Below are 17509 nucleotides of genomic sequence, written 5' to 3' on the forward strand. Positions count from 1 at the left end.
ATTGTCTATTAGTGAGCTTGTGCCAAAAAGATCCAGCATAATATTCAAAGTCTCTTCAAAGGCTTAGAAATGCGCACAATTAGACAGAACTCCCACTGGTGAAGAGTTCACACTTTGTAAATGTGTGGAGAATTCTGTGGGCAGGGCTTTCGACTGATCATACGACTGAAACACGAGTTGCACTAAATGCAATTTGTACTTAAAAGTTGGTAATCATTATCAGTAGCAGCATCTGGGTTACTGTGGGGCTCAATACAGTACCGACCACACAGTGATGTGAGGAGACGCATGACCTGGAGTCAGGGTCAGTCTAGAGAAGGGCGAAGGCTGAGGATGGTGTCGGCTCCGTACCTGCGCCCCTCCCACAGTTCTCTTCAAATAGTCAGTCGCGATTGAAGGTCGATCCTTGAGTCTTGGAAATTTGATTGTCATTGGCTGTGAACCAGCTCATTGATTGCCGAACCGCAGGCACCAAAATATGGACTAAGCTGATCAAAGACAAAATGAGAAGTGAGGAGCCAGGGACCTCGAAGAGGGCAAAAACCTGCCATTTACACCAGGGATGGCAAAGTGAGCTTTTTTTACGAATGTCAAAGGGAAGACCATTCATAGTCTTGAGTGAAAGATGTAACTTGGAATGGCATCACAGGACAATGCATGCAAAATGTCTGGAAAATTTCCCTTTAAACAGTGCCATTTGGACAAAGAAAGTTGGGGAGTTGAAGAGAAAGTTGCAAGCTCAACAGTCACTCTTTCAAAACCTGTGGCTAAAGGCAAGGCTCGCAATGAGGAATCTTTCCACATCAGCCATCTGCTGGCAAAAAATAAGAAACCGTTCATTGATGGCGAAGTTATCAAGGGGGCTCTGATGGTTGCTGCCGACATCTTGTTCAAAGACTTTACAAACAAAGACGAGATTATGACTGCCATCAAGAGCATGCCGCTTGATACTTTAACAGTAGCCAGAAGTGGCTTTGTTGTCATAGAAATCATAGAAACCCTACAGTACAGAAAGAGGCCATTTGGCCCATCGAGCCTGCACTGACCACAATCCCACCCAGGCCCTACCCCCTTATCCCTACATATTTTACCCGCTAATCCCTCTAATCTACGCATCCCAGGACACTAAGGGGCAATTTCTTAGCATGGCCAATCAACCTAACCAGCACATCTTTGGACTGTGGGAGGAAACCGGAGCACCCGGAGGAAACCCACGCAGACACGAGGAGAATGTGCAAACTCCACACAGACAGTGACCCAAGCCGGGAATCGAACCCAGGTCCCTGGAGCTGTGAAGCAGCAGTGCTAGCCACTGTGCTACCGTGCCGCCCCTTGTCTAAGGATGTGTCTCAGCAAATACACCAAGACTTATCAGGCTATGAATGTTTCTCACTTTAGTTTGATGAGTCAGTAGACATGATGGATCCAGCCCAGCTTCTTGTTTTCGCTCTCATGACATTCAAAGACTCGACAACAAAGGAGAACTTCCTCTCTCTTTTGCCACTTAAGATAGGACAAGAGGCGAGAATGTCTAAAACAAATGTTAAAGGCATGTGACTGAGAAAAACATTCCGATTAAGAAACTGGTTTCAATCACAACTCATAGTGCACCGTCAATGCCAGGTGTCAATGCAGCCTTTGTTGCACTTTGCCAAATGATCCTGAATGTCCCTCCTTTGTTAATCACCATTGTTATCCACCAACAAGGGTTAGTGAGCAAAGTTATCTCATGGAATTATGGGTTTGGTCAAGAACGTCAACTCAATATGCGAGAGCTCTGCACCATCATTATTCAATGAGCTTGATGCCACCTGTAGTTCCTTCATGAGGATCTGAGGTGGTTAAGTTGAGGAAAAGTCCTCCAGAGATTTTTAGATCTGTTCCTTGAAATTGTCACCTTTCTCAAATCAAGAAATTCGATGTACAGCGAGCTGTCAGATCATGTCCAAAGATGTGCGGGTTAGGTGGATTGGCCATGCTCAATTGTTCCTTAGTGTCAGGGGGACTATCTAGGGTAAATGCATGGGATTATGGGGATAGGGCCTGGGTGGGATTGCAGTCAATGCAGTCTCGATGGACTGAATGGCTTCCCTTTGCACTGTAGGATTCTATTTGCGATTGTTAGACTTGGCATTTCTAACGGGCAAGTGCAAAATCAAATGAGCCGAACCATGAACTAGAGGGGAGGGAGAGAGACTTGTCACACATGATCAGTGCAGTAAATGCGTTCAAGTTGAAAAGTGGGGGTGCACTCCTTCCAGTTAAAGAAGCAAATTACTGAACACTTCCCAAATCTGGAGAAAGTTCAACACCAGGTCAAACAGAAAGGGTTCCCGTCAAACAAATCCTGTGACCACCTGAACAAATTTGAAAAGGAATTCAACACACGATTTCAGGAGTTAGACAAGATGGAACAAATTATTATGTTTGCCTCAAATGCTTTCCCTCAAGTGGACATTGGAGAACTGACAGCACATTTTGAGCAGGTGTGCGAATAAAGCAGTGGACTTGACCTGGAAATAATCACCATGCAGAATGACATAGAGCTGAAAATACGTTCAAGGTACGAAGACTTTTGATGACTTGTAAACAAAGAGAAGTACCCTCTCTGACATCCTGTGCACTCGATGTGACGGCCTACTTTGGTTCCACATACCTCTGTGGGGTGGCTTTTCCCAGATGAAAATCATCAAGTCCAAGTATCGCACTTGTCTCACAGATGGACTGTATGAGACTGGCCAGCTCAAACTACGTCCCAAACTTCACAGCACTCTCAGATTGTGACATCTGTACTTGCGCACTAAGTGTTGAGGGTACACTGATTATTCTTAGATACAAATGGCAAATAATTCCCCTTGCTACAGAACAGGTAGACTGGCAAGAATAATGGAACAGGAGGGGTTGGAGTGATTTTGGTTCAAGAGAAAAAGGATACAAAGTCTGTTAATTGGGAGGTTTTAGTAAAGTCAAATTAAGAGTAGGTCTCGTGCTGCATTTTAATGCTAAACATGATCTTGTGCTTAAGAAGGTTGGAGACCACTGCTCTACCATATATATGTACATATTTATGAGTTGTTAATAGAGACTTGCTATTAATATACTCAAAAACCACAAAGCCTCCTTCATAGTGTCTAAAGCAGGATTCTTCAATTAATATTAGCGGCACTGATATCAGGAAAGTTGCACTATAAACTAACCAGCTCAATCAAATGGAAACCCCTGTCTTTCAACAGAAATATTAAAATGTAGCCCATCTGTCATCTCGGGTGAGCACATAAGATCCCGGGGCATTACCCGTGGCAGAGCAGTGGAACTCCCTGTGTTTTGATCAACATTTATCCCTCAACCAACCCCACTCAAGTAGATTAACTGGTTATCTATTACATTCCTGTTTGTGCAACTTTGCTGATCCTGCCCTCATGACAATGATAATGCCCTTCAAAGCATTTCATTGGTTGCAAATTGCTTGGTCACAGGCTAAGGACATGAAAACGCTAGATAAATGAAAATGTGTTTGCTCTTTCAGGGTGGAATTTTCCCATTCCGCCCGCCACATGAATCGTAGTGGGTTGGACATGGACCATACAAAGGTCCATTGACCTTGGGCGGGGTTTTCCGGCTTTTGGAGTGAGCGCGGCCAGAAAATCCTGCCCTCAGTCTTGACCAATTGTTCGATAAAAGCAAAATACTGTGGATGTTGGAATCTGAAACCAAAAGAGAAAATGCTGGAAAATCTCAGCAGGTCTGGTAGCATCCGTAAGGAGAGAAAAGAGCTGATGTTTCGAGTCCAGATGACTCTTTGTCAAAGCGAAAAGGGTTTACAGCATGGAAACAGGTCCTTCGACCCAATTTGTCCATGCCGCGCAGTTTTTACCACTAAGCAAGCCCCAATTGCCCGCATTTGGTCCATATCCCTCTGTACCCATCTTCCCCATGTCATTGTCTAAATGCTTTTTAAAAGACAAAATTGTACCCGCCTCCACTACTGCTTCTGGTAGCTCGTTCCAGACACTCACCACCCCTCTGTGTGAAAAAAATGCCCCTCTGGACCTTTTTGTATCTCTCCCCTCTCACCTTAAACCTATGCCCTCTAGTTTTAGACTTCCCTACCTTTGGGAAAAGATGTTGACTATCTTGCTGATCTGTGCCCCTCATTATTTTATAGACTTCTATAAGATCACCCCGAAGTCTCCTACGCTCCAGGGAAAAAAGTCCCAGTCCATCCAGCCTCTCCTTATATCTCAAACCATCAAGTCCTGGTAGCATCCGAGTAAATCTTTTCTGCACTCTTTCTTGTTTAATAATATCCCTTCTATAATAAGGTGACCAGAACAGTACCCAGTATTTCAAGTGTGGCCTTTCTAATGTCTTGTTCAACTGCAACAAGATGTCCCAGCTCTCACTACTTTCTTCAGCAGGATCCATTCCTACAGAATGTTTAGAACGATGGCCATGTTTCTCCAGTCTCGTTGCTATGTGGGAATACACCACTGTATCTTACTGGCCACCATGAGTTGTGAGCACATCACCAGATTTGCCACAAGCAGTGGGGACCATGTTACAAATTTTGGAACCATTCAGTTTCTCTTGTTTAGATGCGAGATGCTCACAGATCAGAAGGAAGCTGAGTAAAGGGAAAGATCCTTTTGTGCTGAAGGGGTGTTCATAGAATCACAGAATCCCTACAGCACATTGCGGCCATTCAGCCCATCAAATCTGCACCAACAGCAGTTCCACCCTATCTTTGTAACCCCACGTATTTACCCTGCTAATTCCCCTGACATTAAGGGGCAATTTAGCATGGCCAATCAACCTAACCCACACATTTTGTATGCAGTTAGATTTACTTGATGGTCTGGAGACTATATTGATGAAAAATTTAATCAAATTGCAAAACTAACCCTTCTTATATTATCTCCACAGATTCTACTTTCCGCACTGGTATAGTCCTGGGAATAATAGAGCCTACCGCTATGGTGTTACCAAGGGTGCAGAGAGCCCTTTTATCGATGATACTATTATGACATATCTTTTTGCTCAGGTACAATCTGTGACATGTTTTCAGCCAGTGATTTTCACTTTAGTAGCATTCCGGACGACAAAAGAGGTGTTGGAGCTTAGATTTACTGCATTGATGTACGTAGAGCAAGTGTTGACCTGATGTTCATACACAGCTTATAAATGGTTTAACTGTGTAATGTGATAAACCTTTGTATTAAGCCCCGAGATTGAGTCATCCCTTTACATTTGTACAGCTAAGTGATGCTATTAAAGAAGGAATGACCTTTGAATAAATTAATGGATTCGTATTACACCACAGAAGTTGAAATTGTATACATCAGTAGAAATCTGACCTGTCCTGTCATGGAGATAATGTAGTTCAGACAATGTTCAGTTTGAAAGATAAATGTAGGGCTGGTTCTATTTGGTTTACACCGAGGGAAATCTTGATATATTGATGAGTAACTGTATTTAAGACAGGGGGTATACATTTTCATTGTGCCAATACAATTTTGTACACAGCGATTCCTTTTAACTAAACAATAATGACCCTCAAATTAACAATATAAACTTACAGCAAGGATTCAGCTCATAATGTTTGTGCTTTCTCCTCGCTGGAACAATTCAAAACTTATTCCATGTTACCACACCCCCTTTATAGTCCTATGTCTCCCCCCACTTCGCTTATTCATTAGATTTACTGCCTCACACTATGACAAAAATAAATTCCAAGTTTTAATAATTTTTTGCATCTTACATGTTACCAAACCCATTTCCTCAGTCACTGATGATGGGCTGGATTTAATACTCCCCACAGCAGAGTTTGGAGGGTGGGGGCCCCACAATCGATCCAGTGGCCGGCCTGCCTGTCACCCGTCTACCCACCACACACCCCCCCCCCCGCCCCCCTCTCCCCTCCCCTCACAGTTATACCAACGGCAGGTGTGGCATGGGGCACCAGTGGGCCAACTGTGGCCCTGACAATTTGTGCCCACTTAAGGGCCTCATCCCACCATCGCTGGTATTCAAGCAGCTGCAGGACGGGCTGACGTCAAGTGACCGACCCGGCAGGTTTCCATGCTCAGGCTTCTGATGGGAAGTGGGGAGTTCTGGCCTTTCCTGGGCCCGGTGGAAGGCCCTTCCAATCTGTAACCCCTCTGCCCATCAGCACAGCAACACCTGACTGGAAGAATGACCCACACTATGTTTGGCAAGACTAAACAAGAGATGTTCTTTACCACATCGGAAGCTGGCATTTAACCTTTGTATATAGATGTAAAAGAACTTATACATTGCGTATATATTTGAGGGAATTGTAATACCTTCATGAAGTGCATGCTTCACTTTGGTCCCTGGGAAGAACAACTGTAAACGTCACCCACTTTTTTTAATCCATAATTGGCATCACAATCCCAGGAACTTTGACCTCTAGTTCCCCTTAACCTCTTTCCTCAGCTCTCAATCTCCCGATCCTCAATCCACATTTACCCACTGCCCCCTGCAATGCCTCTTGCCTGGATTGCAGCTGAGTCAATGGCAATATATATAGGGACTGGCTTATTTTGCTTCTGTTGCATTTTCCCAGCCAATATTGGCTGGTAGATGGAGGAAAGGCTAATGGAGGTACTAACACTTCGTTTTAGAGAATGTAGCAAGGATTGGGGTCCCAAATTACCCCTGCCACTCACTTTCTCCACTCGAGGGAAAGCAGTCACTGGTTGGAATTTTGACCTGGCAGCTCCCTTAATTGGCTCAGAGACAAGTTCCCAGTTCACTTAAGGACAGAGAATGGACTGTCAAAGCTGGCGAGCCAGTCAGAGTCCTTCTAGCTTCAGGAAAGCACCTGGCTGTAGTAAAGATGAGAAAGTGAGTGCCTCAACTAGAAAATGCCCTCTCAGCCAATTTTTAAACAATTTGATTTAAAAAAAACAAAAAGCAGCCAGGAACTAAAGATCAATCTCCAGGACACTGCTGGAGAAAATCATTGGGAACTTCATAGAATTCCGACAGTACAGAAGGACACCATTCAGCCCATCGGGCCTGCACCGACTCTCTGATAGAGAATCTTACCTAGGCCCTATCTCAGTGACCACACGGATTTACCCCGCCAATCCCCCTAAGCTACATATCTTGAGACACTGAGGGAGCAAGTTAGCATGGCCAATCCACCTAACCTGCACATCTTTGGAGTGTGTGAGGAAACCGGTGCACCCAAAGGAAATCCATGGGGAGAACGTACGGACTCCAAGCTCGCACTTGAACCCGGGTCCCTGGTGCTGTGAGGCAGCAGTGCTAACCACTGTGCCAGCTGATAAATTAAAAAAGATTGTTTCTTTTTTGTCATTTTCTTTGAACATTTCTCTTTACCGGATGGAAACATTGAAAAGATGGGAGGGCTGTTTGACTGCCAGTTAAACATCATTCAGTTACCTAATGAGTTGTTTTGCTTTTCAAGAGGAAAGGATGGAGTGTTGGCCAACTAATTGCTTTGGCGTGGGAGCAACTTGTTTGCTTTGATTTAATTTGTTATTGTCATATGTATTGGTATACAGTGAAAAGTACTTTCTTGCACATTATACAGACAAAGCATATCGTTCATAAGGAGGGAAAGGAGAGAGTGCAGAATGTAATGTTACAGTCATAGCTAGGGTGTAGAGAAAGCTCAACTTAATGCGAGGTAGGTCCATTCAAATGTCTGATGACAGCTGGGAAGAAGCTGTTTTTGAATCTGTTGGTACGTGACCTCAGACTTTTGCACCCTTTTCCCAACAGAATAAGGTGGAAGAGAGTATGTCCAGGGTGCATGGGGTCCTTAATTATGCTGGCTGCTTTGCCGAGAGAGCGGGAAGTGTAGACAGTGGATGGGAGGCTGGTTTGCTGGTGATGGACTGGGCTTCATTCAAAACCCTTTGTAGTTTTTTGCGGTCTTGAACAGAGCAGGAGCCATACCAAGCTGTGAAACAACCGGAAAGAATGCTTTCTATGGTCCATCTGTAAAAGTTGGTGAGAGTCATAGCAGACATGCCAAATTTCCTTAATCTTCTGAGAAAGTAGAGGCTTTGGTGGGCTTTCTTAACTATAGTGTCGACATTGGGGGACTAGGATAGGCTGTTGGTGATCTGGACACCTAAAAACTTGAAGCTCTCGACCCTTTCTACTTCGTCCCCATTGATATATGACAGGTGCATGTGCAAGGTTACGGGGATATGGCAGGGGAGTGGGACTTGGAAGAATGCTCTTCCAGCGTGGCAGTGCAGACTCGATGGGCCGAATGGCCTCCTCCTGCACTGTAAAGGTTCTGTGATTTGTTGAAACCAGATGACGCAGTGAAGGGTGAGCATCTAATTACAGCTTTTCTTTCACAGTGGCGTGATGACTTCATTAATGGATGGATTAAAGTGCCAGTTACACATGAAACGCAAGAGGAATGTCTTGGTATGGCAGTGCTCGATATAATGAGAATGGCAAAGGAGAAGGACCAATCTCCTGCGGACATCTATCACTCAAACAGGTAAGAAGGCAAAGATTTTTAATTGCTTTCCATTCCCATTGTAACTCCCATTCCCATTGTAACTCCCATTCCCATTGTAACTCCCATTCCCGTTAACCTTGCAAAGAATTATGGAATTGGAAAATAGATTAGTCAAACACAGGAGGAGGCCATTCAGCTCAACTTGCTGTGCAAACAAATCACCTAGTCTCACCTTTCCCCTTTGGACTGCATTTTATTTTTCTCTTTGGGTAATGATATGATGTCCTTTCAAAAGCCATGATTGAATCTGGCTCCGCCACAACCTCAGACAATGCATTCTAGCTCCTCGCCATTCATGCCGCAAAATACATTTTTCCTCAACTAATTTTGCAGGCAGGAGATCAGAGATCAATAACTTGTGTTCAGGAAAAAGTTGTGATTCCGTGGTGGTTAAACTTAGAAGTCACTTGAACTCTTTGCAATTACGATGGGCATGTGATCAAATAAGATGTTACTTGGATTTCATTCCCAATAATCACAAGATGGATACAGATAAAGAAGGACCGACTAAAGTTTACCATTAATCTGCTATGGACAGGAACGGGTCAGTGCAAACAGCACTCTTTTCCCCCGAACACCTGTCAATAATGGAAGGTGCATTGAATTAGCTTGTTTCAAAGAATAAACGGTGGCTATAGGATTAAAGGAGCAGCAGCTCTGTGGATGACACATTAGCTAAGGGACAGAAGGATAGAGTGTAGAGATGAATGGTTGTTTTACAGACCGGAGGGAAGTAGACAGTGATGGCCCCCAGGAATTGGTGTATGGACCACTGTTCTCATGAATGCATAGTAGTTACCTTGACTGGCGTACACAGGGCCTGGTGTTGTGAGTCTTCTTACTTCGTTCATAGAGTCATAGAAGGTTACAGCATGGAAACAGGCCCTTCAGCCTCACTTGTCCATGCTGCCCTTTTTTTTAACCAATAAGCTAGCCCCAATTGCCCACGTTTGGCCCATATCCATGTAACTTATGTAACTGTCTAAACACTTTTTAAAAGACAAAATTGTACCTGCCTCTACTACTGCCTCTGGCAGCTCGTTCCAGCCACTCACCACCCCCTGAGTGAAAGAATTGCCCCTCTGTACCCTTTTGTATCTCTCCCCTCTCACCTTAAACGTATGCCCTCTAGTTTTAGACTCCCCTACATTTGGGAAAAGATGTTGCCTGTCTACCTGATCTATGTCCTTCATTATTTTATACATCTCAATAAGATCATCCCTAAGCCTCCTATGCTCCAGGGAAAAAAGTCCCAGTCTATCCAGGCTCTCCTTATAACTCAAACCATCAAGTCCCAGTAGCATCCTAGTAAATCTTTCCTGCACGCTTTCTAGTTTAATAATATCCTTTCTATAATAGGGTGACCAGAACTGTACACGGTGTTCCAAGTGTGGCCTTATCAAAGTCTTGTACAACTTCAACAAGACGTCCCAACTCCTGTATTCAATGTTCTGGCCAATTAAACCAAGCATGCCGAATGCCTTCTTCACCACTCTGTCCGCCTGTGACTCCACTTTCAAGGAGCTATGAACCTGTACCCCTAGATCTCCTTCTTCTAAAACTGTCCCCAACAGTCTACCATTAAATTAATTAGTCCTGCCCTGGTTCGATCTAACAAAATGCATCATCTCGCATTTATCTAAATTAAACTCCACCCTCCATTCAACAGCCCCCTGGCCCATTTGATCACGATCCCATTGCAATTCGAGACAACCTTCTTCACTGTCCACTATGCAACTATGTTCAAGGTTTGAAGATTATGTGCAATTCAGAAATGTAGTAACCAGTGCGGAGGCAGAGCTGGTGAAATGTGCAGGCAGTTATCAGGTGAGATTTTATGGAGAGAAGTATAAAGTGGTTCATCTTGGTCAGAAGAAAGAGGGAGTTCTCTATCAATGGTACGATTTTAAAGAGGATGTGGGAGGAAACAAAGCTGGGGTGTATGTGCACAAGTCTTTGATGCTGGAAGAACAAATTGAGAAAGCTATTAAAAAGTCGTATGGGTTCCTTGGCTTTGTAAATAGAGGCATGGGGCCTAATGTTAATGGGGAGACGTGTTGGGAGGGAAGGTATTGATGGTGGCAGGAGGTTTGGATGAGAAAGAAGGAAATGCCAATCTTTTAAACCGTTTGTGCTGGTTCTCCACCCTACACCTAACCAGATTGACAAGCTGTCTGCTCATCAGATGGGAAATGGCAGCCGAGAAATGGATAACTGGCAGGGAGTGGGGCGGTCTTGTGCTCGTCAGTAGGAGAAAGAGCTGGCAACTGCTCGACGTTGGTTGGATGGAAAAGACAGTGGCCGGTTGTGGGGGTTGACAGTAGTGTTGGAGTGTGGGGTATGTGAGGGGTGGGGAGAAGGAGCGGAGGTAGTTGGTATTCATGGGTTGGGAAAGGAGTGGCTGTAGGGATGGCAGCCTGTGCTGGAGATTGTGGATTAGGAAGATGCTGTTGAAGAAGCCTTGATGTGTTTCTGTGGTGCAACTTATAGATGGTGATGCAGCCGTGCCACATCAGTGTTAAAGGGAATGAATGTTGAAGGTCGTGGATGGCCTGACAAATCAAGCAGGCTGTTCATGTTGGTTAGTGCTGAGCTTCTTGAGTGTTGTTGGAGTTGCACTCATCCAGGAAAATGAGGAGTTTTCCATCACACTCCTGACTTGTGCTTGGCAGATGGTGGACAGGCTTTGGGGAGGCAAGAGGTGTGGTAAACCACTGTTAAGCTTATTGCCTGTGTGTATGTGATATGCCTGGGCATGCCCCTGCCGGCCCTGCCCGAGACCCCTACCCCCCTGGTCCAGGTATAAAGGTGACTGCTCCCAACCCCCCTGCCTCAGTCGCCGGACCAGTTCATCAGCATGGGTGTGCTCCAAATCTTTTGCGAATAAAATTGATGCACTATCAATCAAGCAAAGACTAGTTTGTATGCAAGAACAAATAGGCATCCTGTCTCTGCTCATCTGCTGCTGAAACCCTCAGTCAATCCATTATTACCTCTAGACCTGATTATTCGAGCACACCAGGCTGGTGTCTCTCGTTCTACCTGCCATGTCATCCAAAAACCTATAGTCTATGTCATAATTTGCATCAAATTGTAATCCCCTATGAAACTAGAACTCGGGGACATGGCCTCAAAATAAGGGGGGGAGCAGATTTAGCACTGAGTTGAGGAGGAACTTCTTCACCCAAACGGTTGTGAATCTGTGGAATTCCCTGCCCAGTGAAGCAGTTGAGGCTACCTCATTGAATGTTTTTAAGTCGAGGATAAATACATTTTTGAACAGTAAAGGAATTAAGGGTTATGGTAAAGGAATTAAGGGTTATGGTGAGTGGGCGGTTAAGTGGAACTGAGTCCACGAAAAGATCAACCATGATCTTATTGAATGGCAGAGCAGGCTTGAGGAGCCAGATAGCCTACTCCTGCTCCGAGTTCTTATGTTCTTATGTTCACCCCCATGTGCTCACTGACCTGCACTGGCTCCCAGTTAAGCATCATCATTGAATTTCTTCATGGCCTTGCCCCATACTGTCTCTCTAATTTCTCCCCCCCCCGCCATACCTTCCGGATATCAGCACTCCTCTAATTCTGGTCTTTTGAGTATCCCTGATGTTAATTGTTTGACCATTGCTGGTTGTGCTTTGTCCCCTAGGGCCCTGACTTGAGAATTCCACCTATAGCACACTGCCTCACTTTCCTCCTTAAGACAGTCCACAGAATATTCCTCTTTGACCAAACTTCTTGACATCCGACCAAATATCTCCTTGTGTGGATTGGCACCATATATTGTTCTGTAATGCTTTTGTGAAGTGCCATGTGGTGTTTTAGGTGCCAGAATTATATAAATTATAGTTGACGTTAGTGTTATAATCTGAAATGAAGTACCTGAAAGGCTGATGGAAACAGATTCACTCGTGACTTTCAAAAAGTATCTGGCAAAAACTTCAGCTGGGAAAGGTCCATCGGGAAAGAGCTTAGAGAAATGTTATCATTTTCCCGTCTCCCTCATTTATGAAGTATTCAGATACCTAAGAAAAGAAAGGGCCATAGGATTTGTGTTTGTTGAGAATGTGCAGAAATCTCTGTGAATTTTGAAAGTGTTGCTTACAAGTTTTTTAAAAAATCTTCTCACTTCAGCAGCCTGACAAGGCATTGTCAAACGCATGTACCACTCTCCCTCACACTCGCTTCACACTCTCCCTAGAGAGTAGTGTGAAGGACCTCCAGCGTTATTTAATCTCGGAGGCCACAATCGGAACAATCCTTCCATGGTCATAACCATAGTGATTGTATGGTTAGTCTATATGGATGGAGAGATTAATTGTGAACTCTTATTGTGAGGGGTGAGGTTGGGGGATGGCGGGACGGGGGGCGGCGGGGGGGGGGGGGGGGGGGGGGCGGGCGGGGGAGCGAGAAGTGTTGCGCCCACATCCACTGGGTATGAGGATCCCACAGGATGTCAACCCTGAATTGCAAGGCAGAGCTCCAATCTGGTCCGTGCTCAGTTGCACTGTCCAGAGCAGGGTTTGAACTGTGCACCTTCTGACTTGGAAGCAAAAAATGCTACCAATAAGCTGCCACTACAAATCTGCCGAGCTTGTGGCTTTCGCAGTTACGTTCCTATCCTGCACTGTGATGAGTTTCTTTGGGCCTGAGGGAAGAAAGAGAGTTAGTGTCACAAGTAGGCTTACATTAGCACTGCAATGAATTTACTGTGAAAATCCCCTCGTCGCCTGTTCGGAAGGGAGAATTTGACCATCTGTCGTGGTCAGACTTGAACCTGGGTCTCCAGATTTTGCCCTGGGTCTCTGGATTACCAGTCTAGTAACAATACCACTATGCCACCGCCACTGTGAATTACTATTCTTGGGACGCTAAGGAGCAATTTAGAGTGGCCAATCCCACCTAACCAGCATGTCTTTCGGACTGTGGGAGGAAACCGGAGCACTCAGAGGAAACCTGTGCAGACCCAGGGAGATCGTGCAGACCCTGCATAGGCAATGACCCAAGCTGGGAATCGAACCCAGGTCCCTGGCGCTGCGAGGCAGCAGTGCTAACCACTGTGCCTTTTGTTTATTTTCTACTGAGGGGAGACTTAATAGAGGTTTATAAAATGATGAAGGGGATAGATAGAGTGAAAGTTCAAAGACTATTTCCTCAGATGGATGGAGCTATTACAAGGGGGCATAACTATAGGGTTCGTGGTGGGAGATTTAGGAAGGGTATCAGAGGTAGGTTCTTTACGCAGAGAGTGGTTGGGGTGTGGAATGGACTGCCTGCAGTGATAGTGGAGTCAGACACTTTAGGAACATTTAAGCGGTTATTGGATAGGCACATGGAGCACACCAGGATGATAGGGAGTGGGATAGCTTGATCATGGTTTCAGATAAAGCTCGGCACAACATCGTGGGCCGAAGGGCCTGTTCTGTGCTATACTGTTCTATGTTCTATTAACCATAACCCATTTGAACTGACAAAAAGATTTTGCAGCAGATTTCGATCTTAAAATGGTTCCCACCCGTGTCAGTAATGTTGTTTTTTCAATTTTAGTTACAAGTCGTTGCTGCCGATAAATATTCGCCTGCAGATCCAAAATTACCACTTTGTAACCAGGAAGCGGATTCGCTATAGATTCTACAGGTTTATCCAGCAATTCAGCCAGTGCAACGCAAGCGCTCGAGATCTGAAGCTGAAGTATTTGATTAACATGGAGACGCTGCAGCCGGCCTTTTTCTCGGAGTATTTTGAAGTGAAGGAGCCGGTATGCGGACCTTCAGGAGAGGATATCTTTACGACCATCGTTGTGACTGGAAACGGAGGGATTCAGTGGATGAAGGGGAAATGTAAAGACCTCAACTTTGAGTCTGATCAGGTAATAGCTACAATAATTTCAATACTCTGCCTGCATTAGTTGCAGCTTTTATAGTTGATCAGGGGGATTGACTTAAATTGTCACGTACTGTTTAAAAACTCAATTGTGATCCTGCTTTCTTCTCTTAATGTATTTACTTCATTGAGATGCTGAGCTTCTAATACCTTCTAAGCTGAGAAGGTTATTGTGAATTACCATCATTTATCATACATCTATGCAAAGGATTTAATTGGTAAACACCCATTGTTGTCGTTCCTAACTAATGTTGGAACATCAACCTCAAAATTCATCTGATTGGAATTGATTCTTGTTTCTGCACAAATTGTTGTCCATTTCATTTTGTCTTGTCGTGCTCAAATCACTTTCCAACACTGTTACCCTGGTTCATTGAGTCACACTGAGTATTGCACAGAAATAGGTCATTTGGCCTAATTAGAATCTTGGAATCCTGACTCTCTCTTTCAAAGTACCTTACCCAGGTCTGTTGCCCGCTCTATCCTCATAACGTGGAGTTGCTGGTGTTGGACTGGGGTTGGACTGATGAAGGGGCAGTGCGCCGAAAGCTCGAGCTACCAAATAAACCTGTCGAACTTTAACCTGGTGTTGTGAGACTACTTACTATCTCACCACCCCTCCCAATGCCCAATCCATGCCACCTTATGCCACCTTATGCCCTCCACCCACCCCACATTATCCCTCATACCTTACAAGCCAGCCTATGCCCCTATGACCACCCCCTGTGGCCCTTTATAGCCCTTATGCCAATTTAGTGCCAACCCATGCCTCAATGTATCTCCTTTTCGCTGCCATTACACATGTCATGCCAACAGGAGAGGCGGTGGCAGAGTGATATTGTCGCTGGACGAGTAATCCAGACCCAGGGTAATGCTCTGTGGACCCGGGTTTGAATCCCACCATGGCAAATGGTGAAATTTGAATTCAATAAAAAATCTGGAATTAAAGGTCTAATGATGACCTTGAAACCATTGTGGATTGTTGCAAAACCCCATCTGGTTCACTGATGGGAAGGAAATCTGTTGTCCTTACCCGGTTTGGCATACATGTTACATCAGATCCACAGCAATGTGGTTAACTCCCAAATTCCCTCAGGGATGGGCAATAAATGCTGGCCCAGCCAGCGACGCCCACATCCCATGAACAAATAACAAAAAACCTCACCCGGCATCCACCATGGGCCGACCCCTGGAGCCATTGAATAAAATAGCGTTTACCTGTAGCCCTGTTGGACTGCGGCTGGCATGGGGTGTGGTGGGAGTCTTCGAGGAGTCCAAAGCTTAAATGAATACAGAGCATCTTTTCAGCCTAGATTCAAAACACTGGTCCAGTTAGTGTACTTGTGGTTCATGACAGTGAAATAAAGAAAGGGACTGGAACATAACAGGATGTGTCTGGCCTGTGAACAGTTCACGATGTTGGGTCTAGTTCCAATATTCAGATGCTCCCACCCATTTCTCTGAAGTGCTTTTGTTTTTGGTGAATGCTGTATATTTAGCTCAGAACTTTGGGTTGAATCTAGTCCAGGATGCTGTGCTTCTAGACTTTGTAACTTGCCTGCTGCAAACATCATTTGAGCTTGTGCAGAAAAAATGGATCTAGATTTGGAAAACCTGAATCAAGGTTTTGCGTTGTTGCAAGCAGCTCACACTATTGGGCATTGACAAGGCAGACTCAAGGAGATGTGAGAAAGTTAAGTGTTTTACTAGCCGAGTAAGAGTTGCTCTTTGATGATTGGAGTATAATGGGGCAGAATAAAGGGCACTCTATTACATATGTAATATTTATACAACATTTATTGCCTAAGGGCATTTGGGAGTCAACTATATTGCTGTGGATCTGGTGTCACATGTATGCTAGACCGGGTAAGGACAACAGATTTCTTCCCATTAGTGAACCAGATGGGGTTTTATGACAGTCGACAATGATTTCATGGTCACCATTAGACCTTTAATTCCAGATTTTTATTGAATTCAAATGTCACCATCTGCCATGGTGGGATTCGAACCCCAGTCCATGGAACATTACCCTGGTTCTGGATTACTCGTTCAGCGACAATATCACTGCGCCACCTCCTCCCCTGATGGCATGACATCTGAGATCTAAAGAGCAAAGAACCTGCATCTGATATTCATGACCCTAGGATGTCCCGACGCACTTTCTTTATAACCAACATAATGGCCAAAATCTGCCGTCATTGTTTGCGGCTGGGATTTTCCGGTGCCACAGTTGAGTCTTGGCTAGAACACCAAGGCTAAAAATTTCCTGTCCCACCTGCCACGGGAATCGTAGTGGGTGAGACTGAAAATTTGGCGGACCATGTAAAGATCCGTTGAGCTCGGGCGGGAATTTCCGGCCTTGAGGCACACGCGACTGGAAAATCCCACCCAAGATTTTCCATCCGCGCTCGCAACGGGTCACACAACGGACAAAACTGAAAATGTCCTTGGCTAAAAGTAATAGTAAGAAGTCTCCCAGCACCAGGTTAAAGTCCAGCAGGTTGTCCCACGGCAGGTGGGACTTTAACCTGGTGTTGTTAGACTTCTTACTGTGCTTACCCCAGTCCAACGCCGGCATCTCCACATCTTAAAAGTGATAACCAGTTGTGAAAAATCACAACCCACAAACAGGTATAATGCCCAGATTTTTATGTTTGTCGTGCGTGGGGTGGGGTGAACATTGACCAGAATGCTCTTCAACATTGACATGGACCTTCTCCATCTACCTGCCAGGGCCATTACAGGACCTTGGTTTAACATTTCATTCAAAAGACAGTGCTTCCAACAGTGCAGTTTACCCTCAGTATTGAACTGAGGTGTCAGTCTGAAGTATGTGCTTAAGTCTTCGGAGTTGTCTTTGAACCCATGATCTTCTGGCGCAAGAAGCAAGAGTGCTGACATTGGGTCAAGGGACAATGCTTTGGCCATCCATGATTGTAGGTACAGATGGGAGAGGTGGTTCACAAGAACAAGAAATGTAGCACTTGTGCAAAACCTAATGGACGGGTGAGAGTGTTAGGGGACTATAATAGAGGGGTGTTTGGCAGAGGGAGGATTACGACTGGAAAACAGTACTATCCACATAGTGATGTG

General features: G+C 44.9%; 1 protein-coding gene across 3 annotated transcripts in view; it reads left to right on the forward strand.

Moving 5' to 3' along the window:
- The window catches only part of LOC144486927 (tyrosine-protein kinase JAK2-like), a 185486-nt gene extending 170940 nt beyond the window's left edge, over positions 1-14546 (forward strand). For all 3 annotated transcript variants that reach the window (XM_078204942.1, XM_078204944.1, XM_078204943.1), the window contains 3 exons: positions 4924-5041; positions 8367-8512; positions 14081-14546. In XM_078204942.1, coding sequence (XP_078061068.1) covers positions 4924-5041; positions 8367-8512; positions 14081-14441 — 625 coding nt within the window. In that variant the 3' untranslated portion in view covers positions 14442-14546. The remainder of the gene's footprint in view (positions 1-4923; positions 5042-8366; positions 8513-14080) is intronic.
- Positions 14547-17509: the final 2963 nt, after the last annotated feature.

Source organism: Mustelus asterias, unplaced genomic scaffold, assembly GCF_964213995.1.
Source record: "Mustelus asterias unplaced genomic scaffold, sMusAst1.hap1.1 HAP1_SCAFFOLD_523, whole genome shotgun sequence".
NCBI classification, from domain to species: Eukaryota; Metazoa; Chordata; class Chondrichthyes; order Carcharhiniformes; family Triakidae; genus Mustelus; species Mustelus asterias.